Genomic DNA, 23,668 nt, shown 5'->3' on the forward strand with positions numbered 1-23,668 from the left:
AAATGATTACAATAGTACAAACCTTTAGAAAAGTCTCCAATCACACAGAGACAGATGCTTAAGACTCAGAAAAAAGGCAAATGGGAATGGGGATGAAATACATAGAGAAAGAGGGGAGAGAAAGGAGAAGAATAGGAATGAATATTTATAGACATTATGAATGTATAATTAAAAGCACTGAATGGACTGGGCAGTTGGGGAGGTAAGGAAAAGAAAGGGAAATAACTGAACATACCCTAAGTGGTTGAGGGGAACAGTGGTAACACATTGTTTTCTTCCAGAGACACACAGGCAGTTTGGCCCAAGAGAAGACCACACTGGACTGGAAAGAAGCCTTCGATTCTAGTCCAGGCTCTCTCTCTCAGATAAGCTACTTAACTTCACAGACTCCGTTTCTTCAGCTCTGTAAAATGGGAGGACTCAGAGACAATGAGTTGAATGTTGGACTGGTGTGTTGTCAATGAAATTCAGAATCAATTTCTAGCAAGCAGGAAGAAATATGGGTCTGGAGCTAAGGAGAAAGGCAGTACTGGAAGGGCAGAACAGAGAATCATCAACATTAAAGAGATGGGTAAAACTTTAGAGTAGATGAATGCTATTACTAAATGCACAAAGAGAAGAAGTCTGTGAATCTTGAGAAAACCTTAAACAAATATGGCAAAGGTGGCAGTAGGAAGCTCAGAGGCGTACCAGTCTTATCAGCAAGGGGTGGCCCGAGACAGTGTATCATTGGGAGAAAGGAGTTGTGTTTCATTTTCCATTGCCAACTAATTTCGTCAACAACTGATAAACTATAAGGAAAATAAATACCTTTATCACAGACTGTCCCTACCCTGCCTAAAAAACATCAACGCTTTGCTTTCATTATGGTGTTAACCAAAGTCCTACTTCAAATGTATTTTAAAAAAAATATAACTCCAATTTCATAAAGCCAGATACTTTAAGCCTTCATTTAGCTGGAATTCGGCCTCTCTGGTTCTTATACAGTAATGTCAAACACACAGCTGACCTAAGTTATTAGCCCAAGAGGAAAGCTGGCTTCATCACATCAAGACTGAGAAATTGAAGTCCAGACTGGTCCAACAAAAGCTAAACTGGAATGACTTTCTGAAATAGTATAAAAAACTTGGAATTACTTCACCCACAGCACAACACAGAAACATGGCTGGAAAGCAGACATGATGCTTGTGGTTACTGTTCTAAAGGAAACTTCTCCTCAAATCTTTTTTTGAAGCTCGTTACATGAGACAAGAGACCAAGATCAAGAGTGTTTTGCACATGGTTATCCTTGGATCTGATTCTCCTTTCTGGTCTAAACAAGTTATGCTCCATCTGACTGTAGAGAAAACTCTCCTTCTCCTTTGGTTTCTCCCTTGTATAGCTCACCATCTATGTTACAAGCAATTGGGCTAAAAGATCTCAGTTTAAAGCAGAAGCCAAGGCAACACATGGGTTTTTCCTGTTCATTCTCAAATTAGCAGCTATTGAAATTGTACCACATTTCAAATTCAAGAAAAAGCTAATAATCGAAAGGCTGTGACATATTTATGGTCTTATGCATCCAGAATTACTAGATCTAAAAATCCTTGTTCAGTCTTTCATTTTCTCAGTGATACAGAAATACTAGCCTAGTTTAGAAGTTTTAACTTATTTCAGCTTAAATTTATCATAAGTTCCCTTGGGTAATGGTTTTGGCAAGAATCCAGAGCTAAGCAACTGAATATAGTAAGTGCTGGCCTTCAGATCAGACTGATTTTCAATCCTGACCAAAATAATTAGAACACAGCTGCTCGGCCTCTCCCATAAGAAAAATTCCTGGACCCAAATTATAATATTTACTTAATATGAATCTTTCTATATAATCATAACCTTCCATGAAATGGCAGCAAGATGCCTGTATCAGAACACATGAATCACTGATTGCTATGCTTAGGATAAGTAACATTCTTCACTGACTTTACAACATTTGGGAATAGTAACCTCCAACATTAAGAACCTACGGAAGAAATAGCGCAGTGAGTAGAAATAGTACCTAGATGGCTCAGTTGGTTAAGCATCTGCCTTTGGCTCAGGTCATGATCTTAGCTCCTGGGAACGAGCCATGCATTGGAGAGTTTATCCCTCTCCCTCTCCATGTTCTCTCTCAAATGAATAAATAATCTACATACCTGAGCCACCCAGGGATCCCTGATGGACCTATAATATACAGTTCCTAAATTGGCTCACAATTTCTCTCAGTGTTCATAAAACTCAGATTTTTACCTGAACTCTTCGGTAACTAAGAATTAGCTAGCTTTAATGACTTGATACAGGATGGAGACTACCTATAGTGATACTCAAATCTTAATTACATTTGGCAAATACACAGAAATACAGTATTAGTTTATCTTGAAAACAATCTATATTTGGTAAAGGTTTTCAGAGAGGAAACACAAATGAAGCCAGTAGGTTATGAGAATCCAGTTAATGTCATGACTGTGGAGAAAACCCTGACAGACACAGGTCATGGTGTCTGGAAAAAGCCTCTAATGTAACACCAGGGACACTTCAGATTGGTATTGCCTATCTGGCAGCATCTGTTAGGATTTAGGGTTCATATATCTGATGACTCAACAATCCCATTTCTAAGAATCCATCCCCCAGAAATAACAGCATAAGAAACATAAAAATGCATGTATAAGGATCATTAAAGAATTATTCCTAACTGTAAAATTTGGAAAACTAAATGCTCATCAATAAGGAAATAGTTACTCAAACTACAGACTATTTATATAATGGAGTACAATGCAGGCATTAAAATACATAGATGCTTATATTGAACCTGAAAAGATGCCCAAAATAGACTGTTAAGTAAAAGTACAAGCTGCAGACTAACATAGAGTCTGTTTATGTTTTAATGGGTTTTAACTGCACAGGTTCATTTATATGCATTGTTTTGTTTTGTTTCTTAAGTAGGCCGATGCCCAGAGTAGAGCCCAATGTGGGACCTGAACTCACAACCCTGAAATCAAGACCTGAGCTAAGATCAAGAGTTAGATGCTTAACCAACTAAGCCACCAGCTTCCTCTACTGGGTTTTTTTTTTTTTTTACAGTATAGAACTATAAATGTATTTTCTTTCCCTTATGATTTTAAGATTTTCTTTCTCTAGCTTATTTTATTGTAAGAATGTAGTACATAATACATGTAACATTTAAAATATGTGTCAGACAACTGTTTATGTTATTAGTAAGGCTTCTTTCTGGTCAACAACACACTACTAGTGGTTAAATTTCTGGGGAGTCAAAAGTTATTGCACAGATTTTCTTTTTTTTTTTTTTTTTTTTTAAGATTTTATTTATTTATTCATGAGAGAGAAAGAGAGAGAGGTAGAGACACAGGCAGAGGGAGAAACAGGCTCCATGCAGGGAGTCCGATGTGGGACTCAATCCCCGGTCTCTGGAATCATGCCCTGAGCCAAAGCCAGATGCTCAACCACTGAGCCACCCAGGCATCCCTATACACAAGTTTTTACTGCTTGGGGAAGGGGAATCGACAACCATAAAGACCACACTGTTTAAAGGTCAACTGTATTAGCCTCTAGGGTTGGGAATGAAGAAACAGGCAGGTGACAAGGAAATTTCACTGTTTTTTTTTTTTTATGAAAAAAATTAAGTGGTAGAACTATGGGTCATTTTTATTTTCTCATTTGTGATAAAAAAGCAAACAAACATAAAAGATTCTGCATCTCAAGGAAAAAAATGAGAGAAGAAAAACCACCCTTCAATTTGTAAACACAATGGTAAGAGTTGAAAATCAAATTTTAACTAAAGAAAAATATAGAAACCTTATAGCATATAGAAATCTCATGCCAAGAGACATTAATATAATTAGGCAAAGAAAAATGTATAATAGCACTCATATATGCCAAATGTAGGAAAGCTTCAAGTTCCTTGTAGCATGCCAAAGAAATATCTTTTCAGGAGAGTTCTGCCCTCTAGTGTACACTAAAAGAAGCTAAAACATAGAACAATGGACAAATTAGTGTTTTAATATTAGTTAAATTAACCAAAATGGTTTCACTTCATTCCTAGAGCATCATAATTCTCTCCTTAAAGGACGGTTTTCACAACTTTGCTTCCAAGTCCATTTCCAATGATCATACTAAGTAAACTGTGAATGTCATAATTTCAACTATCCTTTCTATTCCTCCCTATACTCCCAGAGAAGCACCCAAAACACTTCCCCCCGCCTTTTTTTGTTTGTTTGTTTTAAGATTTTACTTATTTATTTGAGAGAGAGAGAACACAAGCAGATAGAGCAGCAGGCAAAGGGAGAGGAAGATACAGACTCCTCACTGAGCAGGAGCCCAACTTGGGTTTAATCCCAGGACCCTGTGATCATGACCTGAGCCAAAGACAGATGCTTAACGTACTGAGTCACCCAGGTGCCCCCCAAAGCATTTTCCTGACTTGTATTTCGCACCAAGAGAAATCTGGCACAACCAAGGTTATAGGACTATAGCAAAATTAAGTTTTAAAAGTTTGTAACACATATAACCACTGGCTCTTAAACTCACAGACTTTTGAAACTTCTTTAAACTACACCACAATGATAAGAACAAAAGGAAGAAGGCTGCTCTGTGTAATAAAGTTCAAATTCCCTAAGGATTTTCTAAGAACACCAGAATTTGTTCTACTCTGGGCAACCTTGAAAACCATTAGGGACACTTCCTAGGCTCATAGTATTTGCTCTAGGTATTAAATCCAAACTGACAGAGGTTATCCTCTCCTGGTGACCACAAATGAAAAATTTTCTTGCTTTGAAAGCTTTTCTGTGTTTGAGCTCTCATTTAGACCCTCACATTGGCCAGCACTTCAGTGTCTGACTCAAATGGTCAAATTTTCTATCACTCTCCCCCAACCAAACCAAACAAAACCACAAAGAATATTACTAGTCTCTCCATTCATAATTATTCCAGTTCCTAGCTTAGCGCGGAACAATCTCCTCAAATTAAGAACATGAATGAGATTACCTTTAATAAATTCAAAATATTCCAACTATTCATGTGGAAATCTTTAGAGAATTAATTTAATTTCGATTTCAAACTCATTTACTCTGTTAACTGCATTACTCATAGAGGTATATTTAAAAAGCCAGTTAAGAATAAGTGAAAACTGAATGAAGTTGAATATTTAGCATCCACTGAAGAACATGAAGGTAAAGTCCAGTACAGAGTTTTCTTGCCATAATACAAAATACATCATTCTGGAGTTGACAAGTAAGATAACAGCAGGACCACCAACCCTGCCAGAATCAATCATTTCCACTGTCATAGTAGGTCCTTGAAATAACATCTTGGGGTGCCTCAGTGGTACTTGGTAGTTAAGCATCTGATTCTTGGTTTCAGCTCAGGTTGTGATCTCAGGGTCGTGAGATCAAGCCCTGAGTTGGGCTCCACAATCAGTGGGAATCTGCTTGAGATTCTCTTCTCTCTCCCCACTTTGTCCCTCCTGCTTATGCTCACTCACTCTCTCAAGAAAATCTTTGAAAAAAAAAAAATCATTTTAAAAGCTACTTCTAGCTAGTCCTGCCCTGGAACAAATGATTGCCAGAAGAAACCCACTGAACTGGGCAAGGATTATCTCCTACCTGACTCCCTTGGCAACACCCTCACATAAGCTATCTGCAATGTAGGATTCAGTCAGTAGGAGCCAATTACACACAGAAGCAGCAATAACCATTAGTACTATTATCCCCAGGTGACTGAGTAGATCTTCACTGTGGACTGCTGACACATGATCAATGTACAAACACACCTGAAACTCATTTTTTAAAATGTGCTACCCCTTCAGTTTCATGAGATAGTAATGGGACTGAAATTCAGCACAGGAAACCTGGATTAGCTGTGGCTAATGGGGAAAAAGTCTACAAAGGAAATGGGAGGAAAGGGTCATCTAATTTCCTTAAAAAAAAAAACAACAACAGAATTCAAAATAGCTTTCTTTATTTTTTTTTAAGATTTTATTTATTTATTCATGAGAGACACACAGAGAGAGGCAGAGACCAGGCAGAGGGAGAAGCAGGCTCCATGCAGGGAGACCGATGTGGGACTCGATCCCAGGACTCCAGGACCATGCCCTGGGCCAAAGGCAGGCGCTAAACCACTGAGTCACCCACCCAGGGATCCCCTCAAAATAGCTTTCAAAGAGTCCCTCATCAGTTATAAAGCTGAAGGGATACAAAAAAAAAAAAAAAAAAATCAATTAGGAGGGTAAGACTGGTTGTACGACACTGTGGTTGAGAGCTCAGCCTCTGGTCTCAAATGATTCTGGACTGGAACCCTGCCTCCAACAACTACAGAATCTCCACAAATTAACAGCACCTCCCTGAGCCTCAGTTTCCTGGTCTGTGAAATGGGCACAAAGTTAGCATCTACCTCTTAAAGTATTTATGTATAGATTCAAGAAAATAATACATGTGAAACATTTAGCACTGTGCCTTAAATTCAATAATCTATCAATAGGAGCCGTTTATCCTTTTGAAAAAGGTAAAGAACACTTAACATGCAGCATGCATGAGAAGATAGTATGTCTGATATTTAATCCAAAGGACAAACTGGTCCTAAAAGAAAACTGACCTGGTCATTAAAGGGAAACATGTCATCCCAGCATTAGAAACACCTGACTACAGGAACCCAGCAGGTAACATAAAAGGGAGCAGCTAAGTTGGGGCCAGGAAAGGGCAAACCCCATCCACTCTGTTCCAGCTCAATGCTGCTGTAAGGAAAGATGGAGGGCAATGACAATTCTCATTTCTAAAGAAAACCAGGAATCCAGATTTTTATATCAACTCTCCTGATTTTTAAACACTGGCCAAATAAGAACATCTAATGGAAGGCTTGGTTCGGAACTGCCAGTTTGTGAATGCCTGCCCTGGAGCGGGGTCTCAAACCAGAAACTGAAGAAAATCCCAGTGGTTATATAACTGAGGGAACCCCCCCCCCCACCAACTCCCCTAAAACAGTGTGTCTCAAAGGGGATTTTGGAAAAAAAAATTCTTCTCAGTATAAACTGTCCTAGGTAATGCAGATATTTAGTATTCCCGAACCGCACACACTAAGTACCAGTGGTCTCCTCAAGTCTTGTAACAACCAAAATATCTCCCCACACATTTCTGAACACCTCCTATTGACAGCACCACAACCACTAAGAATAACAAAGTTAAATTCAAGAGTTAGTGGGAAGGTCAAGAACGTCTCTCTTTTTTTTTTTTTTTTTTTTTAATATTTTATTTATTTATTTAGGATAGTCACACAGAGAGAGAGAGAGGCAGAGACACAGGCAGAGGGAGAAGCAGGCTCCATGCACCGGGAGCCTGACGTGGGATTCGATCCCGGGTCTCCAGGATCGCGCCCTGGGCCAAAGGCAGGCGCTAAACCGCTGCGCCACCCAGGGATCCCCAAGAACGTCTCTTTTCAACCAGCAATAAAATAAGAACAGAGCCAGCCCTGAGTCAACTGAACTAAAATCCCAAATGATCATCAAACAGGAAATCTCACTCAGTAGAAAGATTAAAGCTGGCTGTGGGAAAAAAATCAAAAGGCTAACATCCCTCTATTTCTAGAATTAATTAAGACAGTAGAAAACTGCCTTCTCTTTTTTTCTAGCCATTGCTATAATAGTGTTACTGAACATCATAGTTTTTTTTTCTAAGATTTTATTTATTTATTCATGAGAGAGACAGAGAGAGAGAGAGGCAGAGATATAGGCAGAGGGAGAAACAGACTCCATGCAGGGAGCCCGATGCGGGATTTGATCCTGGGATCATGACCTGAGCCAAAGGCAGATGCTCAACTGCTGAGCCACCCAGGTGTCCCACATCATAGTTTTCTACCCAGCTTTTTTCCTATAGCCAGAGCTTACAAACAGAACTGCACATGCTTCAGAGAAATCGCAGTGGAAGAAATCTAGGCACCCAAAGCACCCACCCTTTGGTAACATTCCTGGATTTTTCTCTTACGGCTCATTCTCCTATTCAAGAGCATGACCAAATTGCCATATGACAGAGCAATTCCACAGCCATGTACATACCCAAGTGAAAACACATGTCCACATGAAAACCTGTACATCAATGTTCATAGACACCTTATTTATAATAGCCAAGACATGAAAACAATTCCATGTCTATCGAAATGAATGGATCAACAAAACATGGTATATTCATACAGGGGATTACTATTTGGCCATAAAAAGGAATGCAGTACAGAAGCATGAATGAATCTTGAAAACATTATGCTAAGTCAAAGCCAGACAAAAAGGACAAGTATCGTATGATGCAATTACATAAAATGTCCAAACAGGCAAACCCAGTAGACACAGAAGATCAATTAGCAGTTGCCTGCGAGTGTGGGAGATAGGTAAGGATGCAGAGCAACTGCATTTCTTTTCTTAGTGATGAAAATCATCGTGGTTGCAGAGCTTTATGAACTCACAAGTCTATGAATATGCTAAAAACCAATGAACTGTGTATTTCAAATAAAAACAGCTCAATAAAACTGTTTCTAAAAAGAAAAAAGCACATTCAATTTTAAGTCATTAAACTAATACCATTTGTTCCCTTAAAGACTATATAATATTACAGGTCATTTCTGCTGGAAACCCACTTTCTCTCAATCATCTTAATTATTACCCATAAGCCCTTACTCATAATATTTACTTTTTTGAAACAAGCTGATTTTCCTCTTCCTTGGAGTGGCCATTCTCTAGGCATTAAAAGTAACCTCACCAGGTACATCTCTTCACCAGAACAGGGGCACATACCAACTATTCAGGCATCTCACCAGGGCCTCAGACCGAGATAAAGTCAGACTTCTGAGGGAGCTTGTCTTTGTTGTTGTTGATAAGAATACATTTACTGTGAATAACTCGGGCGGTCCTTTCTTCTGTTAGTAAAGATACTCAAAATATTATTACACCTAGCTTTTAAATGCTCTTCTCCACACGAGAGCAGCTCCTTTAAAAGTAAAAGGGCTTAAAAGCTGATCAAGATAGATCAGAACTCTGATCATTGTAAGAAGAGATTCTGATAAAAAATTAGAAACCTTTCCACCTAACATTGTGGCTCTGCCTAATTTGTTACTTAAAGTGAAATGCTCAATGCTATCAGAAGGCTGTATACCGAAAAATGTAAAAATCTTAAAAGCCAACAAGGTCTTGTCAGCTCCTGTCCAATGAGACTGGGAGGGATGAAATCACCTGCTCAGCCAGGAAGAATGCTGCACAGATGAACGGCTCCTGGAGACCATCTGGTCAAGCACACTGAGCACAGACAAACCACAGAGACAGTCGGGGCTACTGTCCTCCCAGGCCTTTCGTCTGGGTCTCCTACCTTCAGCAGTACACTATGCAGAATTCTAACTTTTCTTTTTTTTAAAGAATTTATTTATTTATTAACGAGAGACACAGAGAGAGGTAGAGAGAGAAGCAGGCCCCATGCAGGAAGCCTGATGCAGGACTCAATCACGGGTCTTCAGGATCACGCCCTGGGCTGAAGGCAGACACCTAACCGCTGAGCCACCCAGGTGTCCCGAATTCTGACTTTTCTATATGGGAGGCAAATGTTGCTAACCTCCACTCACGATGTGTGAGACTCAACAGTAAGGTCTTTTCTCTCTCTCTCTTCTCTCAAGAGACCAAGAAGACAAGACAAAACTACATGGAAAAATGATGTTTTTCACTCTTATGTTTCATTGCTTCAGGTCATTTCCAATCTATAAGGAAGCGACTAAACAGCAAGCCCTTAAGTAAGTTGATGCCTGCGGCTAGGATTATAAACTTTAACAAGTCTCACCTGGAATCTCTGTGAAGCATAAAATCAAGCTTTTTAACCCTGAGTCACAGCTGGGCCCAGAGTAGTAGGACGGCTTTTGTGAAAGGAGCAGTCCTCCAGGGTTAATGGGTTCTGTGTCCTAGGGGTTTACACTGTCACCACCTCGGTGGAAAACAAGAAGGCTCAGCTTGTAGTGATAGCCCATGATGTGGATCCCATTGAGATGGTTGTCTTTCTGCCTGCCCGGTGTTGTAAGATGGGGGTTCCCTACTGCATTATCAAGGAGAAGGCCAGGCTGGGGCATCTGGTCCACAGGAAGACCTGCACCACTGTCGCCTTCACACAGGTTAACTCGGAAGACAAGGAAGTTCTGGCTAAGCTGGTAGAAGCCATCAGAACCAATTACAATGACAGATATGATGAGATCCACCATCACTGGGGAGGCAACGTCCTGGGTTTGAAGTCAGTGGCTCACATCGCCAAGCTGGAAAAAGCAAAAGCTAAAGAACTGGCCACCAAGCTGGGCTGAGTAGACGCTGTTGAATTTTCTGTACATAAAAATAGTAAAAGCTTCTCTTTCAAAAAAATAAAAAATAAAGATAAAAAATAAATAAACTTTAACAATAGCCTACTGCTGGAATAGGTGAGTAGTAAGTGTGAGGATAAAGGCTGACCTACCCACGAAAGCTGGATTCAAATGGCTGTTGATGCTGGAGTGGGGACTGGCGGGGCTGTGGGCAGCCGTGGGGAGCATTCAGGGCAAGAAATGGATCAAGAGTTTAGAACAACAGGACTATAGGAATTCAGACACACTGAGCTGACTATTGTGCTTTCTACAACTAAATGTAGAGAACGCTTCTTATTGTCTCTGATTTCTGCCTCTAATTAAAATCGGGTGTTTGGTTTACTTCATTCCCAAAGCATAAACTTTGGCTTTTTATAGCCCAAGCAGTGTGCTATTTTAAACATGTAAAGGAAATGCATTTTCAGTTACAAACATTTGCTCCTGTGAATCTGTTCTTATTTGCTAGCAAAGGATGTGGGACAGGATGTTTTACCCTCCTGCTCTGGTTTTCCTGTATTGCTTAAATCTGTTTAGAGAGAGAAAAATAAACAAATATAAGTGTTTCTGCTGGACAATTTCTATAAACTGAAGCAACTCCAAAAATGAAAATGAAAAACATCTGTGGAAAAGTATTACAATAATTTTATATTAATAAATTGTATTCTTACAGATTCTTCCCTTGAAAAGACATCCCATGCCAGGCATGTGCTTCCTGCAGCAGATACTAATGTTTGCACTGATAAAATGTGACCACTTGGACACCTCAGATCAGATGGATTCCTCTTGACCCCATCTTTTCCCACGCACAATTACAACTGGACAAGCTTTCTGAGATGCATTTCAGAAAAATGATCATGCCAACAACCTTGAAGGTCACCTTCTGGACTTATTAAAAAATTTATTCAGAAATTTTCATGTACAACTCTGAGCACTTTTTTAACTCAACAGACATATCTTGTAATCTGTTACATTCTGTTACTGCATTTTATAAGACACTGGAATGTTTGGGTGGCTCAGCTGATTAAGCATCCAACTCTTGGGGAATCCCTAGGTGGCTCAGTGGTTTAGCACCGCCTGCAGCCCAGGGCGTGGTTCTGGAGACCCTGGATTGAGTCCCATGTCGGGCTCCCTGCATGGAGCCTGCTTCTCCCTCTGCCTGTGTCTCTGCCTCTCTCTCTCCTCTGTGTCTTTCATGAATGAATGAACGAATGAATGAATGAATGAATAAATAAATAAATAAATAAATAAATAAATAAATAAATAAATAAAAATAAACAAATAAATCTTTTATAAAAAAAGCATCCAACTCTTAGTTTTGGCTCACTCAGATCATGAGCTGAGGGTCATGAAATCAAGTCCCATGTTGGGCTCCATGCTTAAGATCCTCTCTCTCCCTCTCCCTCTGCACTCCTCCGGTGCACTCTAAATAAATAAATAAGTAAAATCTTTAGAAGAAACTGATTTTAATCAAATTTCACTTGACCCCCTTTTATAAGGGACTTGGCAGCCCATTCATCTATTGAAAAGGTATTTTACCAACCAGCCCCTCCAGATTCCACCTGTCTTTCAGCTCTCTATCCTAGATGCTGTCCTGTGTAAACACCTCAAGAAAGACACTCTTCTTCATCAAACCTTAATCAGGCTCCTTTGGGTCCTCTTCTCAATTCGGCCTCAATCTTGGCCTCCATCCTTGCTAGGCTTGCATTTTAGCAATTGAGCCCAATTTTAGCAAGAATCCTGCCAGACTAGTTTTAAGAGAATCCTCCAATCTTGATATATGATCACCCTTGATATGTAAGTTTCTCATTTCCCAGCCTTGATGTCTAAGTACTCAGCCTGCCTTCAGCAAGAATCCTGTTAAGTCTGTTTAACAAGAATCTCCCTATCCCTGGTGTCTCTTAGTAATGTTCATCCTCAGACACCCTCCTGGTTACCTTCATTCTGCTCCTTGACCATAAATCCCCAGCTGTTTTTGCTGTACTGAGAGCTGAGCCTGATCTCTCCCCCTTATTGTGATAGTCTTGCCACCTACTGTAATAATCCTGAGTCTTCCTTACCATTTTACTGTCAGAATGGAGTGTCACAGCAAGCAATGGGAAAGAAGGAGGAATGGGAGATCTGGAGATTAATGTCCTTGGCTTCCTCTAGAGAGCCCATCGCTCAAGTGAAGGTCTCAGCTCCTGTCAGGAGGCCCTCCCTTTCAGTGTCAAAACTGTTCCCCTTCTTGGCCCCTCAGGTCTAGGGGAGGAAATACAGCATTATATTACTAGCCCCAAGCACACCACACTATTCTATATCTGGTTTTTCATCACTTAGTGAGTTATTAAACTCTCCCGAAAGAATGCTAATTTGAGGATGCCATCTGTTTCCTGCTGGGTCTCCCTAATACAGATATCACCTCAGCAATTTATCCTTGAGAGCTATTCACTCTTTCCAAGAAAGGAAGACATGAATACAGAACAGTGACGCTTCCACAAGTGACACAGTGACTGAAGCAAGCTGACCTTGGTAAGCTGCCTCTTCTCCTCTAGTTATCTTCATCATTAGAGCAACAGAGTGTTTTCTGAAATAAACATGGTTTTCAACTAGAATCTCTAAGCATCAATAGGGGATTATTTAAAGAAATATTTATTTCTGGGACTCCTGGGTGGCTCAGCAGTTGAGTGTCTGCCTTTGGCTCAGGGAATGATCCTGGGGTCCTGGGATCGAATCCCACATTGGGCTCTCCTCAGGGAGCCTGCTTCTCCCTCTGCCTCTCTCTTTGGGTCTCTCATGAATAAATAAATAAAATCTTTAAAAAAAAAGAGAAATATTTATTTCTGTCTGGTACTTAATCCAGAGTTAATTTTTACAGTAGGACTTTTAATAAATGTAAGAGACACTGTTTAATAATACCACATACATGCCTGGTAACCCAAGTAAAACCTGCAGAATACTACTTGTCAAATTCAGATTGTAGTAGATTGTGAAATTAATTCAGTGGACCAAAACATTTTTTTTAAATGACATATACTATACACAGTCATTAAAACAGCAAATGAGAATTCATCATGCGTAGTAAAGGTAAATATTACACCAAATTTTCTTTTACTTTTTTTTCTTTTACTTTTTTACATACCTATTATTTATAAATATACTAGGACATACTATAAAACATATTCCTTACTGTGAGTCAACCAAATCTGAAAGCTACTGGTTTGAAGAGAAAACCTTTCAAACAATATAATTATAAGGCTAAAAACATGCTGCTTCATCCTACAGACACATTTTTTTTTTAATCTCAATCCTCACTAAAAATAGTTTATTTTGTCACTTGGTATAAAAATTTTACGAAATAATACCACATAGTATAGTGCACTATTTCTTCATTCCATTTTCTTTCTTTTCTTTTTTTCTTTTTTTGTTTTTTTGTTTATTCATGAGAGACACACAGAGAGAGGCAGACATAGGTAGAGGGAGCCTGATGTGGGACTTGATCCAGGGATCACGATCTGCCAAAGGTAGACGCTCGCCACTGAGTCACCCACGTGTCCCTATTTTCTTTTTTTTATTTATTTGAGGGAGAAAAGGCATGCACAACCAGGGGAGAGAGGCAGAGAAGCAGATTCCTCACAGAGCAGGGAGCCTGATGCGGGCTCGATTCCAGGACCCTGGGATCATGACCTGCGCTAAAGGCAGATGCTTAATCAACTAAGCCACCCAGGCACCCCCATTTTAAATGATGATCGCAAACCACAGCTTGAAAACTACTGTCTTAAAATATGATCAGGGCCAGTGTGGAGAGCCCTGTTCACATTATTCTGTTACTCCCATGGCGCCCTCCTTGGTGTTTATGTCATTTCCACCATGGTAGCAAGCTCTCAAATCCTTTTCCTTCTTAAGTGTCTATGTAACTGCTATGTGACTTCTGCCACCTACTAGCTCCAGTGGAATAGAAAGCCTTGGGGTAAAGAGCAGATGAAGAGCATGCGGCAGAAGCGGACATGGCCCAGCCACATTCCTGCACTCGCCACCACTACACATGCTGAGAGCAGCATCACACATGCTGAGAGCAGCATCTTACCACAAGTCCCTGCTGCTCACAGCTGGGGACTGAGGGCATGCAGAAGCAGTCCTGAGCCAGTGACAGGCGGGAGCTGGAAGAAAACAATCCCAGTCTCCTTGCCCTGGCCATGTTCTTCACCACCTCCCTGAGATACCAAGCAGAACCAAGTGAGCACCAGCCAATAATGGCAATAACCTGCTAGAATCTATACATCTTACCCAGGCTTCCTTCCTCACCTCTTCCACCTCCCTACTGGAGCTTCCTGAAGTCACCTCCCATGATAATGACTTGTACTCAAACCTTTGTCTCGGGGTCTGCTTTGGGTAAACACAAACTAGATGAGCACACAAGCTTATATAGCACTGTTTGGAGCCAGGGCTACAAAGATGAGAAAGGCCTGTCCTAGAAAAGCTCATAATGTGATAGGAAAATCAAAGATTTTTTTTAAAAAAAATTTTGTTATGTAATGTAAAAAACAAAACTTTACTATCCATAGCAACGAGGTAGGTAGGTATGCTCAGGAAGAGAAGGAAGAAGTGACAAGCTGTGTGACTGACAGGTCAGAGAAGCCCCCAGAGGTGATCTGCTCCACCCCTAACCCTCTAGGACACAGCCCTCCCCACAGGAGTCAGTGGCTGATGGGCGCTGCCGATGGGCCAGTCCATGTTACCATCACTGTAGGCTAGCGCGCCTTGGCTTCTCATATTTACTCTGATGCTTTACACCATCCACACAGGTTATGAAGAAGGAAATTTGTATTTCCCCCAAAGGAAAAAAAGTCTAGTCTTCAGCTAAAAATAACTCAAGGAATATGGAAAACACAAAGAGAGGAAAACTATTAAGTTCCCTATAACGTGTTAATAGAATTATTTGTAAATCAGCTTTGACCTTCCTATGTTCCTTTGAGGTCCTTGCGGGGTGGGACTGAGCACTCAACCCTGATCTTTACTAGAAGTGCTAATAAACTGCTGATATTTTTATTCAAAAATTATTTTTAAGTGTAAAGTCTACTACATGTTCGGCTCTGTGGTCAACACTGGAAATCAGGGGACGCCTGGGTGGCTCAGCGGTTGAGCATCTGCCTTTGGCTCAGGACATGATCGAGACCCACATCGGACTCCCCATAGGGAGCCTGCTTCTCCCTATGCCTGTGTCTCTGCCTCTCTCTCTCTCTCTCTCTCTGTGTATCTCATGAATAAATAAATAAAATCTTTAAAAACAACAACAACAACAACAACATTGTAAATCAGCACTTTTTTAAGGCTGGAATCAAATAAGAAATTTTTCTTTGCATCTCCATTTTGGTAACTATTTCAGCAAAGGCAAAGCAGCAGCATAATGCCTGCTCTCAAAAAACAAGTCAGGCCAGCTACAGTTAAAGTGAGTGCTTATACTGAAAACAGCTTCTCAACATGCCAGGCATACCTGAGCCTGAGACCAGAACACTCACCCAGACCCAGCAGGGAGTGATGGCAGAGGTGCAGGGACAGTAGCCTGTGGCTTTTCTTTCTCATTTTGCTTGAAGAAAGATTTGGCTTCTTTAGATGTAGCATCCACTTCCTTAGTCACCCTGTGCCAAGGAAGGAGACATCAAGTTTACAAGAATAAAAAGAGAGAAGCAAAATCTAATAAGCAAAGGGGGCGGCCCAGGTGGCTCAGCAGTTTAGCGAGGCCTTCAGCCCAGGGCCTGATCCTGGAAGACCCGGGATAGAGTCCCACGTCGGGCTCCCGGCACAGAGCCTGCTTCTCCCTCTGCCTGTGTCTCTGCCCCTCTCTCTCTGTGTCTCTCATTAATAAATAAATAAAATCTTTTTTAAAAAATGGTATTTTCAAAATCTAAGGAAAGGGAATAAGTGACAATAAGGAAAACACACAATTGGCTCCCAATGAGTTCTGGCGGCTAAGGTTTCTGATTCAAGTCTACTACAACAGTTCTAAATAAAGGCATTTTCCTTTACTAAAGGAATTAACAACGTATGTACCTATCTTCCTAAAATCTCCCCATTACTTCTGTCAGCTTCTATATACTCCAGTGGTCACTGCTGAGTCACAGTCCCTGGGAGCTGTGGACAGGACGGCTGAGAGAGCTCTCCCACTCCACCTCACATGTAGATTAGGACTCACATTTAAAGGTCTGGGGAGGAATGGGGAGATGGAATATTTGGGAGAAAAATACTAACATTTCAAGAAGAGCAACAATATAAACTGGAAATATTCTGCAGAATGCTCCTGTTTCACAGCTAAAATAACCCAAAGATGAAACAAAATGCCTTAAAACTAGCTAAACAATACTCATTTGGGAGTGAAAAAAAGCTATAAAGAATCCTGTCTGATTTCAAATCTGGAAAAATGGTCCTCAATAAAACTGATTCCTAAAGGATCAAATAAGGTTACAGTGTCTGAGATTCCTGCTAACGAGAGGACAAGTGTCCAATGCCTGCTTAGTCTTGCCAAGTCAACAAAAACATCTGAGGAATTCTGTAGAAATTCCAATCTATCTGTAGGAGGGTTCAAGATTAAGGTCATTGCACCATGAGGATTCAACCAGGTCCTCCAGATTAAACGGGCCAAGAATACTGACAGGTGAATTGGATAAATTCCATCTTTGCAGGAATGTAAGTCTCTGCCTCTTCTCTCCTTCCGACTAGGCCTCTTGGGAGCAGCAGTAAGTTTTCTTATTGAGAGCCATCTCACTCCTGCACTCAGTACGGTGTCACCGACTCCAGGAGCACAGAGTGAGTTTGAGAGTCCTGTATTGAGAACCCTCCCTGGGAAACACTGGCAAGTTAATCTTGAGGAGTGATTAAACACAACACCAGCTTCTGTTACTCCCCTGCCCATGTTCTTGCAATGGCTCGGTCTTACTCAGGATGAGACAGCAATTGCTGAACCTCCTGTTCGAGGCCCTCTAAAATCTGGTCCTACTCTTTACTAGGCTTAATTTGTGCATCTCTCACTCTCCCCAATGAACTTCTCAGTAACAAGAGCCAAGAGCCAAAAATAAGAGAGAGAATTTATACCAGAGATCAGACCATCATTCAGCAAATATACATTCCTTCCTGACTGACCAAGAAGAAACTTGTCTAATCCACTGATTCGTTGAACCTGGGTGCACGTTTTGATAGTCAATGAGATGTCAGCTGATCTGACAGGAAAAGCAGCTTTAATATTGTGCTATTTCATTAGTCCCTTGAGTTCCTCCCGTTAGCCCTGTATTCTTACACCTCAGGTACCAGCTAGTCCAAGATGGCTGAAGGACACACACTGAAGATCTGAATCCACCCAGCAGCTTGGAGCTAAACCCAGATTGGCTGAACCCCAAACACCTGGAAACACACAGGCAATAAACAAATGCTTATTATTGTATACCACTGAGGTTTGGGATGGCTTGTCATACAGAATTTCTATAACAGCTGACACATTTATATTCATGAACAAGAAATCAGAAATCTAAGGAACTAAGTTACCTTCCCAGAACTATGGAGAGATTAAGTACCAGTGCTAGAGAGAATCCTGTAGTAGATTCTATAACCCAAAGATGGTTGCCACAAGCCATTCTACATGCTCTTCCAAAACCGGACATCATCCCAGTGAGAAAGAATTATATATGTCACCCCTTCCACCTTCCTGCTTAAAACTAGGTGGGTCTTTGTGGCTGCCGATTCACAGAGTTCAGTGGGAGTGTCAGTACATGACTTTGAGGCTGGCTGGTAAAAGAAGACACAGCTCTTACCTGGTGCTCTCTTGAGAATGCAACCTTGAAACCTCAAGTTAGCCTGGCTACTCTGGATCTCCCATGCTACACACAATACCTGGGAAGTCTACTGAGGAAGAAATGCCTGAGGAAACTGTCCCAGTCCAGGCCCAAGACATGGGAGCAAGGAAGTCTTCGAGATGGCTCCACATCCAGCCACTAACTCCAACTGCATGACAGATCCTGAGCAAGAGCTGCCAGAGCCCAGCTACCCTCCGCAACTATGGAAAATGACAAGAACACAATTGTTTTAAGCCACTAAACTTTGGAGTAACTTACAGTGTTACAAGACGATCAAAATAAACCCACATCCAGACCTAAAGCTTAATGCAGAATCCCAGGGTACTGAACTAGAAAAAAGGTGCTTTAAATCTCCTTGCCCTGGGTAGAATCTGAGACAGCTCATGAAAACAAGTGGACACTTGCACTTAGAAATGACGGTCTAAACACATGCTTTATTCTCTGCTCCCTACCAAAACCCTACTAAACAGTGGTAAATAAATTTACAAAGGCAAAATTATATAAGGATATGGAGAAAAGATGTAACAGAAAAAAGATGCTAATCAAATTTTCTGAAGGTAGGAAGTAAACAGACACGTAGAAATTGGCTTTGGTTTTTGTTTTCTCTGATCTAAGCCTGTAGCAATATGGAATGGCCAGTAATAAGCCAATCTGTACTACAGTATCCTACAAAGGCTCAGTAAATTGAGATCCCAGGAACCTTTGAAGGGAAAGAAGGGCTAAAATCAGTTGAAAGTTTATCTCAGGAGCAACTAGGTCCACATCCCCTTCTCTAACTTCATAGCATAAGCCACTGTCCCCTACTCAACCAGCAAAACCCATTACTCTTTAGAGAAATGAAAACTGTAGAAGGTCCGAGCTCACATGGCAGGACTGAAGTCTCATTCTGAAAACAAAATAATTAAACGAAAATCTATTTATTCTTTCTTCCTCTTCCATAACAATCTCAAAAGCTGTATGTTCCAGATGGCTGAGTTGGTTACAAGATGGAATGCTGCCCAATCTGTATAGAACTTTGCACCAGTAATATGTAGAGCTGACCCTTGAAAAATGCAGGGGTGAAGGGTACCGACTCCCCACACAGTTGAAAATCCACATGTAAGCTTTGACTTCCTAAAAATTTTACTAATAGCCTACTGCTGACAAGAAGCCTTACCGATAACATGAACAAATGATTTAACATATTTTGCATATGTGTGATCACTGTATTCCTACAATAAAGGCTAAGAAAAAATATTAAGAAAATCATACAAGAGAAAATACATTTACAGCTCTGCAAAAAGAAATCCACATATAAGCAGACCCATGCAGTTGAAACCTGTGTTTCTCAGGGACAACTGTACATGCTATGCTACTGAATTTCTGGGTTTGTTATCACAGCATGGCCTAGCATAGCATTACTATTATATCTGTTAAGTAGGAATTTCAGAAAGACATATGAAAGAGGCTGTTAACAAAAAATTTCCTAGAAGGATGACTTTTCACAAAAAACAACCACAGAATACCTAATGTGGGAAATTTTAAGATCCATATCAAGGAACATCACTGTAAAATGTTAGAATGTTCATGATAAAATATGAAGACCAAGTGGTTCAAGGTATAAGAAAGGTAAAAGAAGCCTTTATGCAAATCATGTTTTGTCTTGTTTTTATTTTTTTTTTTAAGATTTATTTATTTATTCAGGAGAGAGAGAGAGGCAGAGGCATAGGCAGAGAGAGAAGCAGGCTCCTCGCAGGGAGCCTGATGTGGGATTTGATCCCCGCACAGAGGATCATGACCTGAGCCAAAGGTAGACACTCAGCCACTGAGCCACCCAGGTGTCCCATGTTTTGTTTTATTTACCTGTTTTACCACAGGACTCACAAAGCTCCTGTAGCAGCTACCTAAAGCAAATTAGTGAACATTTTCTGAAAAGCACCCCAGACCCAAGCATTGTGTTAGATGTTGAACTTATAAATAATAATATATGGGCCTCTCTGCCCTTCAGGGGCTCACAGTCCATTAGGACAGCTAACCATGAAATAAGTTATGACAACACATGATATACAGTAAATGTCATGAAGAAAGCATGAAAAAGGTATAGTCTACAGGAGTTTCTATTGTTAACTTCTTAATGCCAAAGTCCTATCCACAGTCACAAAAAATGACATCTATAAACTGCTATGTTTCTCTCAAGGACTTTGGGAATCAATACAAAGTAAAAAAGCAAAAAAAAAAAAAAAAAAAAGGTAAAAAAGCAGAATTTTACTCTTCATGAATAGTATGTCTGGAAGAACTAACTCCATTTTTAACAAGTAATATGAAGGGATTAAGCTCTCAAAATATCTTCAAGGAGAACCGTTCAATCATAGACCACTTCTAATATATAAGAGGGAAAGGCCTACAGGAAAGGCCCATTATTAACTATAGTTAAAGTGCTATCAGCAGAAATGTCATTTTAACTTCATTTCACTTACTCAGAACTTCGTGAAAAGCCTTTATTTAGGCAAAAACTTTCCATGACTGGCCTTTTCCAAAAGGTGAATCACTTAGGAAAGTCTGAGCTAACTGGCTCAGCTGATTATGTGATACAAAAGGGTAAAAAATACTATTTTTCCTCATTCTCAAAAGTTAATAAGCTACACATTTTTCAAGGGGGAAGAAAACAAAACAAAAAGATAAAAATCCAAAGCTTAACAATTAAAACATAATTAGAAAAAACTAAAAGACTAACTTTGTGCTAACACTACTTTATGCTTATACTTATAAGTTCTTCCCAGTCATCACTAGCCTTCTCACATTTCTTAAAGATGTAATAATGTGGGCAGCCCTGGTGGCGCAGTGGTTTAGCGCCGCCTGCAGCCCGGGGCGTGATCCTGGAGACCCGGGATTGAGTCCCGCATCGGGCTCCCTGCATGGTGCCTGCTTCTCCCTCTGCCTGTGTCTCTGCCTCTCTCTCTCTAGCTGTGTCTCTATGAATAAATAAATAAAAATCTTTTAAAAAGATGTAATAATGCCCTTAACTTGATACAAAAGGAAAAATAAAAAGCAGAATAATGACATCAAGAGATTAAAAGATATGCTCAACAAAAAATAAATAAACAAATAAATAAATACATAAAAGATATGCTCAAATCCATATTATCAAGTTTGCATCTGGTTGTCAGTTAAAATTCAGGCCTCTCAAGTTCCTATGTGAGGGTTCCTTATAATATCTATTTTCTTTAAGATTTTATTTATTCATGAGAGACAAAGAGAGAGAGAGAGAGGCAGAGACACAGGCAGAGGGAGAAGTAGGCTCCAGGTGGGGAGCCTGATGTGGGACTCCATTCTGGGGCTCCAGGATCACACTCTGGGCCGAAAGCAGGCGCTAAACCACTGAGCCAACCAGGGATCCCATATAATATCTAAATTTTAAGTATAAGCAATTTAAGTGAAAAAAAAAATCTTGCCAACATGCCAATTAGCAGGGTTTTATTTTCTTTAGGAAGAAGGAATTAAAAAAAAAAAGGAAGAAGGAATTACAGAGAACATTTGCTTATCATGTTATATAGCTCTGTAATGTATGGTTTTTAAAGTAATAAGCTTGTGTTTCTTTTGAATATAAAATATATGGGTGAGAATGTGTGTATTTGTAGGGTGCTTCCCTGGATATATTAAAGACATGGGACCACCCCTCTGACAAATGACAGAAATATCAGGCTCCCAAATACCCATGTAATACTTAAAATTATCATCCATTTGCTTTGCTTAAAATAAAATAGGAAATTTGTGTCATTGTTATAGATATTAATACATCCACAAAATGTATTTGATCAGGAAATTTAATGGTTTTTCATAACAGTTATTCTTTTTCTTACTATGTAGGGCCAATGGTAAAATTATAATAAATCTTTTTTGGATATCTTTTATGACACGTGGGAAGTAACACAAGCCAAGAAAGATTTCTAAACATTTTAAAATATATATTCCTAATGGTATATCAAACAACTTCTGCATTATTTTGTAGGATTTCCAAACTATTAAAGGCTTACTGTCGGTGTTCTGCTACCCTCTACTGGACAACTCAATAGTTTCCAGTGTGATTCTGGCAGTAAAATAACATCACTAATTTATATCATCAAGAATTACTTAATGAATCCCCAAAATGATTGATTATCAAGGAAATGGGTGTTTTTACAATGGAGAATTTTGACAGATATTGCCTAAACAATCTAATTTATCACCACCAATACTGTTACTGATGTGATGCACTAAGGAAGACAAAACATCGCCAATATAGCATTTTTGTCTAAGTCACTAATTTGAAGCTAATCATGAGGAAACTGCAAAATTCCAAACTGAGCATCATCCTGCAAAACAAATCAACTTTTTTTTTTTTTAAGATTTTATTTATTCATGAATGACACAGAGAGAGAAAGGCAGAGACATAGGCAGAGGGAGAAGCAGGCTCCAGGCAGGGAACCCGATGCGGGACTAGATCCTGAGACTGAGGATCATGCCCTGAGCCAAGGGCAGGCGCCCAACCGCTGGGCCACCCAGGTATCCCCAGTCAACTCTTAAAAACATACAGTTGACCCTTAAAAAAAGCAACAGGGACGCTGCCACTTGCCCCTCCCCAACGCCGGTTGAAAGTCCACATGTAACTTTGACTCCCTCAAAACTTAACTGTTGACAAGATGCCTTACCAATAACATAAGTAGTCAATTAACACATTTTGTATGTTATATATATATTACATGTTGTATTCCTGTAATAAAGTAAGCTACATAAAAGAAAATGTGATTAAGATAAAGTTATAAGGAAAATACATTTATGATACTGTACTGTATTTATCAAAACAAAATCTACGTATAAGTGGACCCGTGCAGTTGAAACCCGTATTGTTCAAGGTTTAACTATACATGTCAGTGTCATGAAATACTTTAAATGAAAGGCTTCTGGGATCCCTGGGTGGCGCAGCGGTTTGGCGTCTGCCTTTGGCCCAGGGCGCGATCCTGGAGACCCGGGATCGAATCCAACGTCGGGCTCCCGGTGCATGGAGCCTGCTTCTCCCTCTGCCTGTGTCTCTGCCTCTCTCTCTCTCTCTCTCTGTGACTAAATAAGTTTAATTAATTAATTAATTAATTTTTAAAAAAATGAAAGACTTTTAAAAAGTAGAGTGTCGGGCAGCCCTGGTGGCTCAGCGGGTTTAGCGCTGCCTTCAGCCCAGGGCGTGATCCTGAGGACCTGGAATCGAGTCCCACATCGGGCTCCCTGCATGGAGCCTGCTTCTCCCTCTGCCTGTGTCTCTGCCTCTCTCTCTCTCTGTGTCTCTATGAATAAATAAATAAAATGTTTAAAAAAAATAAAAAATAAAAACAAAAATAAAAAGTAGAGTGTCATCTTGTACTGGATGTCAGACTGAATAAAAAATATAGCTACATAAAGAATATTACTTAAAAAAAAGAATATTACTGGAATAATTGGTAAAAAAATTGAGTAGAATCATATCT

General features: G+C 40.0%; 1 protein-coding gene across 3 annotated transcripts in view; it reads right to left on the bottom strand.

The window, feature by feature from the left end:
• The window catches only part of CFDP1 (craniofacial development protein 1), a 129,230-nt gene that overhangs the window by 88,773 nt on the left and 16,789 nt on the right, over window positions 1–23,668 (bottom strand). For 2 of the 3 annotated variants that reach the window (XM_077890833.1, XM_077890846.1), the window contains exon 5: window positions 15,870–15,989. The exons of the other annotated variant lie outside the window; for it this stretch is intronic. In XM_077890833.1, the coding sequence (XP_077746959.1) occupies window positions 15,870–15,989 (120 nt within the window). The remainder of the gene's footprint in view (window positions 1–15,869; window positions 15,990–23,668) is intronic. 3 annotated transcript variants of the gene reach the window in all.

The sequence above is a fragment of the Canis aureus genome, chromosome 3 (assembly GCF_053574225.1).
Source record: "Canis aureus isolate CA01 chromosome 3, VMU_Caureus_v.1.0, whole genome shotgun sequence".
Lineage (NCBI taxonomy): Eukaryota > Metazoa > Chordata > Mammalia > Carnivora > Canidae > Canis > Canis aureus.